The sequence below is a fragment of the Myotis nattereri genome, assembly GCF_964212035.1.
Source record: "Myotis nattereri genome assembly, chromosome: 4".
Classification (NCBI taxonomy): domain Eukaryota; kingdom Metazoa; phylum Chordata; class Mammalia; order Chiroptera; family Vespertilionidae; genus Myotis; species Myotis nattereri.
In genome coordinates, this window is record NC_138079.1 from 42,918,139 (window position 1) to 42,930,583 (window position 12,445).

The 12,445-nt window shown below is 34.9% G+C and overlaps 1 protein-coding gene across 1 annotated transcript in view; it reads right to left on the reverse strand.

Moving 5' to 3' along the window:
• The window catches only part of HOMER1 (homer scaffold protein 1), an 85,606-nt gene that overhangs the window by 44,163 nt on the left and 28,998 nt on the right, over positions 1-12,445 (reverse strand). Inside the window, exons 2-4 of the mRNA XM_081088799.1 lie at positions 9,061-9,217; positions 4,035-4,166; positions 245-337 (exon numbers count right to left, since the gene is read on the reverse strand). Of these exons, the coding sequence (XP_080944925.1) occupies positions 245-337; positions 4,035-4,166; positions 9,061-9,217 (382 nt within the window). The remainder of the gene's footprint in view (positions 1-244; positions 338-4,034; positions 4,167-9,060; positions 9,218-12,445) is intronic.

Consider the following 12,445-nt stretch of genomic DNA (forward strand, 5'->3'; position numbering starts at 1 on the left):
TTAAAAATCTGCGTTACAATTGCTAAGCTAATCCCTCCCCACCCCCAGATTCTTGTAGACACTGGCATATAGGACAAACACTTTTCTTTCTTGACTAGTACAGATGAACTAAAGGGTACATTTCTGTGTTCACTTTGAAAATTATCTTAATTTTGCCATTATGTTCTTAAGTTTGACTCTGGCATAAAGGATATCATCTAAAATGAACAAGGCTCATAAATTAGAATGGAAATTAAATACCCACCTGTGAAGGTGTACTGGTAAGTTCCATCTTTTCTTGTGATTTCTCCTTTGCTAGTCGAGCAGCTTCTTTAAATTCCTGAAACTTTTCTGCAAACTGAATGTATAAAGACTATATACATTAACCAAATAAAAATAAGTTGCAATGCTCACTTTTACCTTAATTTTCTTTTATCTTTTCTATAACTGACTCTTATGCATGCAACCTACCCCTCAAATAAATTATAAGTATAATATGAAAATGACAAAAAAAGAAACCAAATACAAAAACATATGTATACTGCAAAGTACATTGACAAACCTCATTCAAAAACATCATAACATAACTAAGTTAGAATCTGGTGTCAGCTAGCTTACCTATGTCCTTCCTTGGTTTTTCATATATACTTTACTAAGATGGGGGGCGGGGGGGGGGTTTACACATTGGGAGAGGAATCAGTAAAGATGGGCATACCATGTTTGTTTATCATGGAAAAAAGGGAATCTCTTAAGTATCAACTCCTAAACATCTCAGTATCTGGAGCATGCTCTTAACTTTTACTATAATATAAACTCTTATATTATGAAGGTATTTTATTTTCAACAATACAAACAGCAACATTTACTATTACCACTAACTGGCATTAATAAAACTTCATTTCTAAAGACTCCTAAACAGCCAATGTACAGCAGCAGAAGGAATAATGTCTCCACAAAGGTCTTTCAGATTGGTAACAATTTAAAAAATTACTGTACATAAAATGCTAATTCTTAGGAACTCACAGAAATCTATAAACGTCACAGCCACAAATACTACCTTATCTATGTATTGGAAGCAGATACTAGTTTACCACTATTCTCAGGGAGAGTAAGTTATGATTACAAAATAACCAAATTTAAAAATCTAAAATCTCTTTTTCCTGGCCGGGTGGCCTGGTTGGAGCATCGTCCCGTACAACAAAAAGTTTCAGGTTCGATTCCCAATCAGAGCACATACCTAGTTGCTGGTTCAATTCTCTGTCAGGTGCGTATAGGAGGCAACCAATCTCTCTCTCTCTCTCTCTCTCTCTCTCTCTCTCTCTCTCTCTCTCTCATAAATAAAAAGCATATCCTGTGAGGACTAAAAAAACAAACAAACAAAATAAACCCTAAAATCTCTATGCAATTGAAACCACCTGGTTAAAGTTAGTTATAAAAATATGAAATGATCGTTCTCTCCTCAAACCCCATAAGCCAACCCTGATTTCATTTCTGTCTTGGGAAGGAAAGCTTTGGTAGGAAAGGCCATGATACTCTGATGTGCCTTTGGGAAATAGAGGAGGATCAAAATTAGAGTTGTCATTGCAACTTTTCCTTCTTGCTTTAAATCTTTCACCCCCTCCTACAACTTGTAGATCTGGGAAGTGAATCTCTATACTATACTTTAGTTCCTGTGCTAATTAAACAGAACATCTCCTTACAGAAAAGAAAAAAAAAACTGAATACAAAGCTTGAAAGGTCTTATTCAAGTTGGTGGAATTAATTAACCATAATTAATTTCTCTTTTTGTAATCTGTAGTACAGAAAACTTTTCTTACACTCGTTTATCATTCCACAGTAGTTAATATTTAAAATATTTCTCAACTTCACAAAGATCTATGCTATTGCTAATTTTTAAAGATTTAAGTTTCCATGATAACAAAATACAACGTGGGAAGCACTGCAAGCATAGCTGTAACTTTTCTCATACATCAACCTTAACGAACCACCCTGTTCTAATAGGCCACTCGCCCTACTTTGAGAGGCCTCTGTCTACAACTGCCTTTAGGGGCTTCTCCAACCCCTTGCATTCATTTATATATTTTAATGATAAAACAAGTCAGAATATTTACATGTTTGCTTCATTTATATAAAATATTATACACTCCGTTGGGTCCTTTACAGTCTATAAAGCATCCACATTAGACTTCAAGGTTAGTCTCTTCAGAATGCTTTGTTCCAGATTAACTGTAAACTCTTGGAGCCAAATCTAGTGAATAAAAACCTGGACTTGGCTCTGAGAGCTAATAGGTTGTTTCCTGATAGTCAACCCACATGCAAAACCCTAGAATTCACTACTGGTAAGATTGGTCAAAAATATATGCTAATTTTAAGAAAGGAAAATAAAATTCTTGAAATATAAAAGCCATTCCCAGAAAAGAAGATCAAATGAGAGGAGACAGTATAATTGAACAGAATTTAATAAACTATTCCTTTATTACATTAGCTACTTTTCCACTAACCTGAAAGACACAATGAAAAACTTAATATATGATCAAAATTACTTAAGCTCAAAAATCATTTCATGCAAGTTTAGTGAAGATATTAAGCCACATTTTAGTTCCTGTGCTAACCAAAAATTCAGCAAGTGGAATATAATTATAGTTTTATTTTATTCTTGCTCTAGTCTGTAATGGATGGTTCCAAAAGAAAAGTTCTAAGGTTCTGAGTAATGGCAAAAGTATTAGAATAAACGTATAATTTCCTAAGGGAATTATTTATGGAGGGACAATGCTCAACCAGATACCTATGTCCCTGTTATGTTGAAATACTTTGAATCTAAAACTCATACCTCTACTACAGTTCAAGTAATGTATTTAGAGAATTAGATGGGTGTAAGAGAAATCAAAGCAGGTAGCTTGGTTGTTTTAATTATCCTATAAAGAATGACTTATAATCACCAAGGCAAAAGTTAAAATAGTCTAAAAATTGAGCTTCAAACTGCAATTTATGAAAAAGATAACATTTGAAAACAAGTGTTAAGGAATGTTTACAACTAAAACAAAAGGAAACAAAGTAGCTTATTTCATACTTATTCCTTACATACTCTTTCCATATGACATCCACTGACCTATCTAATAGTAACCTCAAGTCAATACATATTCACAAAAAGTGTAGGACTTTTAAAAAGAATCTGAATGACCCCAACTATTTGAAGTCTCAAGCCATGAGATCCTGTGTATACTAAAACACATGTAAAATGTTTCAAATGTAGGGTTGTCCTTCCAACTGAATGCTTCAGAGAAGTTTTCAGCATAAATCATTGGGTCTGGTGAGCATAAAATTTGAAGAGCAAAAGTGAGTAATACTCATTTTCTTCATCATCTTAGGGAGATTGTTTCCTCTTTTCCTTACACACTCTTTCCATGCGACAGCCACAGACTCAAGGTGTGAACACTGCTTGACTTGGCTTATAGGTAGGACAATTGTTTTGCTTCCTGGTGATGGTCTGTATTATATTGGCTTTTCTGGCCACAGTACCTCACTTGGTTAGTATTTCCCAAGAACTCCTCATAGTATCTATGGGGTCTCTGTAATGCATCAGAGAGCTCAGAGTAATTCTGACCCAGACAATGCACAGCTTTCCCTAAACATAGTGATTTATCTGTGTCTGCTATCACGTCAGAAAGTTGAAATATACACCATTATCAGCTTGAGTTTTCACAATTCATAAGAGCTTGGTGTCTACCTAACTTGCAGACCATCTCCAACTAAGGATGTAAAGTCATGAGCAAAGTCCATTCTGAAGTGGTAATTCACATGTTTTATTTCCTATCATGCACACAGTTAACTATGCAAAGCCTTCTCAATCAGCAGTGACTATTTTTAATGTATGCAATGAATTTTCCAATTGACAACAGAATCCAATGATCTCTTCCTGCTTTAAAATTACAACAGTTCTGAGAATATTAAACAAACTTCTCCTATATATTTTACACTCTCCATTTGCTACTATATATTTAAGATATCTGACCTGAAGACGAAGATTTCCACTGAGATCTGATGAATTAACTTACTTTTGAAAGATGATGCTCAGAAGAGAATCCCAGTCCATAAACAGTGTTTGCCCGGCTATCGGCCCACTGGCCAAACTTCTGAGATGTTTTCGTAAATGTCATGTTTGGGGTGATGGTGCTATTAATTATTGCCTGAAAAATAAAACAAGTATGAGTAACCCGCCCAAAATTAGCAAACAGACATTTAAATACAGGATTATTTCATTACATAAAAACTTAGGATTCTTAAGGAGCCAGAACATTAAATATACAGTATAGTTATAGAAATAGTTTATATTATTGCAAGTGACAGAGTGGAAATAAGGTAAATACTAGAACTATAAATATAATGGCAATCTATCAAAACTTTCAATATCTTACAGTCAAAATAAGTTTTCTTATGATGCAAAAAACTTTAAAGAGCTTTTAATGTAATTAATTTCTTCCCTTTGAACATTTAGGGTCAATATCTATTAATTTTGTTTTAATTTTATTTAACATCTATTAATTTTGGTGATAGTCACTAAAAGCAAGTAAGTTTTAATAGTTATTTCTTTAAAATAGTTAGCTCCCACTCTCCAAAAAATCTTTCAAAAGTGAATACATCAATAGGACAAATTTTCTATTTGTACACGAATTTTCTAAAATGCATAATCAACACTTTTCCAAAACCTGACTTACCTGAAATATATCATGATAAAGAAAAGACTTTCTATCATTTAGTATTTTTCCTTTACTCAAGGGAAAAACAAACCCCTAAATACATACTTTATTTCTTTTCTGATAAAGTGGTATAAATTCATGATCTTGAGAATCACTATCATTTCTGTTTAACACATAGTTTCTTAGAAAACTAGTATTTTAGTATGTTACTAAATATTAACTTTGGTGATCACTAAAATTATAACATATTAACTTAAATTTATTTCCTCTGTCAGTACTGTAAAAGTATAGAACCCATTTTATTTAAGTTTAATGCCCTCCAAAAATTGAGATTACAAAGCGATTCAATAATAATAAAAATGCACATGTGATCACATTCATAAGTGGTTTTCTGGAAAATTATTAAATATGGAATGAAAATCAAGCATTTTTAGAACAAAGCTAAATGTTTACTATGTAAACAACTGTACAATGCAAATATTTATGAGCTAAGCAGGTACTGGTAAAGTTACAATAATGAATGTATGACACCTGCCTGCTAAAGAAGACAGTAGAAGAGAGAGTGGTCCCTTGCTTTCTCTTACAGACAGTAAATGTGTTACCTGTTGTTATATGGAGCCCTTGTCCTTGATTAAGCTTTTTTGTTTACTTCTTACAAAATTTATATACTCATATACCTCCTTACTCTTCAATTCAAAAGCTGCTTTTCCTAGCACGTCATTTTAGATCCTGCAAAAGGTGGCTAATAACTGCACTCATTTGCGAGATTGTCATCAAATGGAAAGACTGAATGGAAAAGAATATACAGTAGTCCCCCTATATCCAGTTTCAGTTACCTGTGAACAACAGAAGTCTGAAATATTATATGGAAAATTCCCAGAAATAAACAATTCATAAGTTTAAGTTGCATGCTGCTCTGAGTAGTATGATGAAATCTCTCACTGTCCTGTCTTGCCTTTGAATCATGCCTCCTGAGTCATGCCTTTGTCCAGCATTAGCCACACTACATACGCTACCTGCCCATAGTCACTTAGTACCTGTCTAGGTTATCAGGCTGACTGTTGAATGTCACACTGTGTTCAAGCGACCTTTATTTCACTTAATAATGGCCCCAAAGCACAAGAGTAGTGACACTGGCAATTTGAATATACCGAAGAAAAAGTATGTTTGTACAGGAAAAAATTCAGTTCTATCTGCACTTTCAGGCATCCACTCACAGTCTTGGAAGTATTTTCTGTGGATAAGGGGGAACTACTGTATTAATTTGCTAAGGAATCATTTGGTTATTCAACTATTTTATTGAGTACCTATTAATGTCAAGCACAATTCTATAAACTTGAGATACAACAAGAGGCAATATGATTGTGGATCACATTTTAGAGCAAAAAGCATCAGTCAATGACCACGTAAATAAATAGCTGGCCCATTTTCCGTGAATGGTGAGTGCTTATGAAGACCATAAGACCAGGATATGATAGAGACTGAAAGGCTAGACAGCCAGGACTGTCAGGCACTACTTTAGATCCCCTGGTCCTGGAGTATTCCCTGAGGAAGGCACATTTGCGTTTTCAAGAAGAGAAGGGCATTTAACATGTTACCCTAATTAACTCAGAAAGTGAGATGGCGACAGGGGTTACAGGCAGCTGAGGAAACCCACCCATGTGCTGTTGGTACTGACCTTCAGTTTTAACTATTTCAAATGAACTTCTTTCTACTTTTCAGTTTAAGAGTTTCATTTTAATCCTCATTCTGAACATTTCCTTAAAAATATATTGTATTAGACTTCCTTGAATAGAATGCTACAATGAATCCATTTAAAACAAAAAAAATTAGCTCTATAAAATAAACATGTCTCTCAATCCCAAAGTTCTTGTCCTTTCAAGGAGAAGAATTAGAAATGCTGAGTTCTTACAGATCATGTAGTCCCTGATCCTGGCCCCTGGCCACGCTGATGCCTCTGCAAACTGTACATGCACAGTACAAGCACATTTTCTAGTCAGGGCACCTAAGGCCTTCTCAACTGATCATGCTGTGCAGAAACAGAAGTGAGGGTGGTAAGAAAAACACTCATTTATCTGCATCAAATAAACCAGTAGTGCTTATAAAAAACAAACAACCCCCCCGCCCCCCCGACAACCCCTGCAGGGAACCGCAGTGGTTTAACAGCATCAGCTTAGAAAGGTAACTAGAAAGTAGAAAATGTGATAGAAAAATGTAATTGCTACAGCGGGTAGATTTTATTAAAAGAAACGAAACAAAAACTTCTTCATAAGAGTTATTTAAGAGCCTAAAAATTACAAGCTGCAAAGTATACTCAAAAATAAAAATGCCAGAAGCAATAGTTCATATTGCTTCAGAAGGAAGACACACGAGGATTACTTAATCACATAGTACATGAGACTACCTCATTTTAACTTCATTTTTTATACCATTTAACTCTCCTGTCTAATAAAATGACATTTTATCTGTGGTTTGGGCCAAGAGAGAAACACACATTATAGAGAACTAAAGATTCGAATCAGGGAAAAGAAATAAATTAACATTCTAGAGTCTAAATTAATAATAATTAATATCTGTTAATTTCACTAAATACTTATAAAATATGACAAAATTGTTCTTCATGTAAAAAAAAACAACACTTTCAGACTTGTATGCATGCATCTAAGCACAACCAACAGACGCAAGACACTGGGGGCGCAGGGGAGAGGGGGATGAGGGCAAATGCTGGGGGATAGGGGAGGCCAGGGGGAGGTCAGTGGGGAAAAAAAAGGAGACATATGTACTACTATTTGTAATACCTTAAACAATAAAATTAAATTTAAAAAAACCTTCACAGAAATTAACTATTTCAATTTCCCAAGTCCTTTAAATCCTCCAAATGAAAATGAAAATAGGATCAATTATTCAAATAAATACAAGTTAGTCACTTGTGAACCGAAGTACAAATAGCCCCTGGGTACTATAATCTAGTTAATGAGACAAAAAATGAGCACACAGAAAAGACTGAAGTTTGAGCATTAAATTAGATTTTTCTTTTATTCCCCCAAACCACTAAGTACTACATAATTAATAGCCTAATAATATTAATAATGATAACAGTTAGAGTTGTGTTTGTATAGGGATCACTATACACCCATGGAGGGCTTTTGCCTAAATGTATTTCATCTTCACAACAATCCCACAGTATGATGACGTAGACAACTTACTAATTCTTTTTCACAGATGAGAAAACTGAGGCACTAAGACATTAAATATCTTGCTCTAGGCCAAATGGCTTATAAGCAGTAGAGCAAAAATTCAAACCAGACAGTCTTGGCTATATAGTCTGTGTCCTTAACCCCTAAACTAAACTGCTAAAATTTCTGAGAATAGAAAGGCCTCATGCCTTCATGAACGCTTGAAGAAAAAGAATGGAGCCCTCATTCTACACACTTTACATCCAGAATAGGATGCTTGGCATTTCTTTATCTTCATGTGTTGTTCAAAATTCACTGGTGAAAAAGTGGTATCCATCAGGCACTGATCTAAGTGTTTTTGCAGATATTAACTCATTTAATCCTTACAATTTCAAGCACTGAGGTGAGAACAATGAAGCTCAGAGAGGTAATTTGCCCAAAGTCAAAATCTTAGTAGATGGTATAGTTGAGACGTGAAATCAGGTAGTCTATGCTCTTAAATATTAGACTATCTGCCTCTCCTAAAAATAAAAATGTAGGAACTGTCCACATGCTTCTTTCTGAATGAGGGATGCTCAGAATAAACTTTAATATTGATATTGGCAGACTTCATATGATTTAGGGATTTTGAACAGCATACTAATCTATAAGAGTAGAAATTGCATCCACCCTATTCAGCACTATATTTGTAGCCCCTAGCAAAATGCCTGACATATAACAGATAATCAATGAATATTTCCCAAATAAAACTGACCTCAGATTTGTAGAATATTTTGACATGTAATTTAGTATATAAGGTGATTAATCCAAATAATTTAGTGGACAAAAATGTCGCTACCTTAAAAATGACCAATGTTGGCCCAGCCAACGTGTCTCAGTGGTTGAGCATCAACCTATGAATCAGGAGGTCAAGGTTTGATTCCTGGTCAGGGCACATGCACAGGTTTCAGATTCAATCCCCAGTGTGGGGCATGCAGGAGACAGCCGATCAATGATTCTCTCTCATCATTGATGTTTCTATCTCTCTCTCCCTCTCCCTTCCTCTCTGAAATCAATAAAAAAAAAAGTATTTTTTAAAAATGATCAATTTTGTTTTTTAAAGTTTTAAAATCTCTCAATATTTTAATAAAGATAAAATTCCTCTAAAACTGAGATGCTATACTGTATAAAGCAAAATAGCAAGATTATTTAAAATAAATGTAACTCACCTTTGAGCCATCCAAACTGATTATCCTGTAGACATTTCTTGTGCTGTCATAGAAATAAGACACAGTAACTGCGTGCTTGCTGGTGGGTACCCAGTTCTTCTTTGTGTTTGGGTCAATCTGGAAGACATGAGCACGAGTGCTGAAGATGGGTTGTTCCCTGTGGGGGAGAAAATAAAGTGACACTCTGAAACTAGCCGTGTTTATTCCACTGGACAATAAAACATGAAAGCTATGAGGATGACCCCACTTAACCAGAAACTCCCCACATCCTGAAAACAAGAGAAACTTTCAAATTTGAATATTCTAAGTATTCAATCAGAAGCTTCTTTAAAACAATGACAGTCAATCCTCATTATTGGAGATTCTGTATTTGCGAATTTGCCTACTCAACAAAATGTATCTGTAAACCCCAAAAGCAATGCCTGAGGTCCTTTCTTGGTCTTCTGCAGTGGAAAAAAATGTGCGTCCTTGGAAAAGCATGTTTCCATCTGACGCTGATCAAGGCAACACTCAGCCCTGCTGTTTCAGCTCTCATACCGTAATCAAGCGTCCTTTTTGTGTGATCTATTTAGCACCGGGTATTTTGCATTTCTGTGCTTCCTGTTGGTGCATTCCCTGTTTAAAATGGCCCCCCAAGCATAGTGCTGAAGTGCTATCTGTTCCTGGGGCAAGAGGCTGTGATGTGCCCTATGGAGTAAACATATGTTAGATAAGCTTTGCTCAGGCATGAGTTACAGTGCTAATGGCCTTGAGTTCAATGGTAATGAATCAAAACTATATATTAAATAAAGTATCGTTAAACAGAAACACATAAAACAAACTTAGGTATTGATGGGTTGATGAAAATGTTACGACAGAGGCTCACAGGGACCCTATATTCCCCCTACGAGCAATGGGTCAAAATTCACAACTTCAGTGTTTGTGGAGCCTTTGTAAGAACATAACAATTGTGAATAATGAGAGTTGACTATGCCTTGTTAAAATATACATCTTCTACTTGACCCTCACTAGGTTAAAGGTTGTTACCCATTTAAAACTACATTATTCTGGTAACAGGTAAATAACTTACTGAGAAAGTTTACATCAGTATAATCTCTATATTGAAAAGTATATGAAAAACTATGCGGCTCACCACAACAGTATCTTTTAATGAGATCAAGTAGTGCCTTAAAGATGTACAAGAGATTTTAAAAATTATAACTTCAAGAACCAAAACTATTAAAACATTAAAATATTTAAAAATATATTCAAAATATGATGATTACATATTTTTTACAGTCTGAGTTTGCCTGTATATAATAGAAGCATTATAATGCAAAAATTTTCAAGTTTGGAGTAAAATTTCTTTTGAAAACAGCAGCTATGAGACATTTCTTTGTCCCCCACCCCCCCCCAAAAAAAAAAAATAACACAACACCTTTCTTTCCTAAAGCAGATTGAGGTCCTAAAGAGAAGTTTAACTGGTATTTTTTAATAGTTAAAGTTAAAGTTAAAAGTTTTAATTTTAAAGAAAGGAAAGGAGAGTGTGGAAAAAAAGAAATTAGAAGACAAGCAGGACAAATCTGGGTCCTTGACAAAACGGCTCTTAGATAAATAAAGGGCAGTGTGTCCCGTGTCCCCTACGATCTCCTTCTGTCCTTGGAGAGCAGGTATGAAAGGAGGGACTTCCCTGTAGGTCACCTGACTCTTCCCAGTTTTATTTCTGGAAACCTCTATAACAACTTTTCTTATTTAGAATATCTCTTTTGAAAGGAAGTGATATATTTTATGCCACTCCCTAAAAAGTGACAGAAAGTCATCATTTCTGGCTTAACTGCCATCATATATAGATTTCTTCAACAAATAAACTTTAACAATCTTGCACTGTGACAGAATAAAGAATTCTTCTGAATTGGGAGGTCTTATTCATTCCCTTTCCCCATCCTTAACTTTCAGTAAGGCTGTGCTACACTTGAGTTATCTTCCCAAAGCACTGCAGCCTCTAGTTTTCATTTTTTGCCTTTTAATTAAAGTCCCCAGTATAAATGTACTTGGTCGGACTGAGTGTGACTAATTCCAATTCACAAAATCTACTCACACAAAACTGTCTGTATTAAGGCATGTAAGGAAGAGAATGGAACACTCTAGTTTTTACCGACTTGATTTAAAAAATTTTTTTTTTTATTTAACCGGGGTAAATTTCTAAATAGTGCATGCTGGTAATTATAGAAATGTGTTCTAAAAAGTGTATTTTCTAAAAAACTAAAGTAGTTGTTAACTACTTTATATTTGTTGAGATACTGCTTTTGCACTCAACAAATTCTTATTCAATGCAAATGCAATGTTTTGAGTCCAGTAAAAAAAATTCCCACATCACATTATTTCACTCAATTTAATTAATCTGCACAATTAATCCACACAGTTTAATTCTCTTCTAAATAAAAACCTTTAGAGTAAACTACTATTTTACAAGCAAATGACATTTGATATCAATGAAATATATTGCTTTCTTCAATTCTGAATGGCTGATTTCTTAAAGAAAGTTATAGTACAAGATTTCTGTAGCCAAAAGCCTACCAATTTAAATGATAAAAACTAAAAAAATAATAATAATTTGACAGGGAACAGAATTCCTATAAGTAATGAGGATGTTACTATATCACTTAGGGCACACTAATAAATGATGCAAACTTTCATTGACTATCTACTACATGCAAAAAACTGAGAGATGGTCCCCACCCTTAAAAAATTCAATTTGGTGAGGGAAGATAGATATGTTTAGAAATAAAATGTTCTTTCCCATGATATTCTCTTAAAGTGACTCCGGGCTACCATGGAGAAATTGATGCCTAAGTAGTGTTTGAAACAAAGCATGGCACAGTGGTAAGAAGGCTCAGCACATTGGCCTGTGTAGCAAGAACTGTAGTGATTATGAGTGACTTTGAAAAATAAGGCTAAATATAAAGAGAAGCCAGCTCACAAGGGTCCTGGCTGGAGGCTACTGAAAGATGTAAATACAGAACAGCTTTGCCTTTTAGAAAGATAAATCTGGCATCACTGAAGAGGGTGGATTGGGAAGAAAGAACATCAGAGAAAAGCAGGCTAGTCAAAACCATACAAAAAATAGGAGGTAGGAGTGGGATGAAGATACGAGGAAGGATTCAAGGTAAACTTAGAAAGTAGAATCAATAAGGTTAAGTAACAGATTAGACATGGGCAATGGTTCTCAAGGAGGGGTGATTTGTTCCTCAAGGGACATTTCAAAACATCTGGAGACATTTTTGGTTGGCCCAACTGAGGGAGATTATTATTAGCGCCTAAGGAGGAGAAGCCAGGGTTGGTTGCTAAACATCTACAACGCACAAGACAGCCGCACACAACAAAAAAGTATCCAGCCAAAAATGCC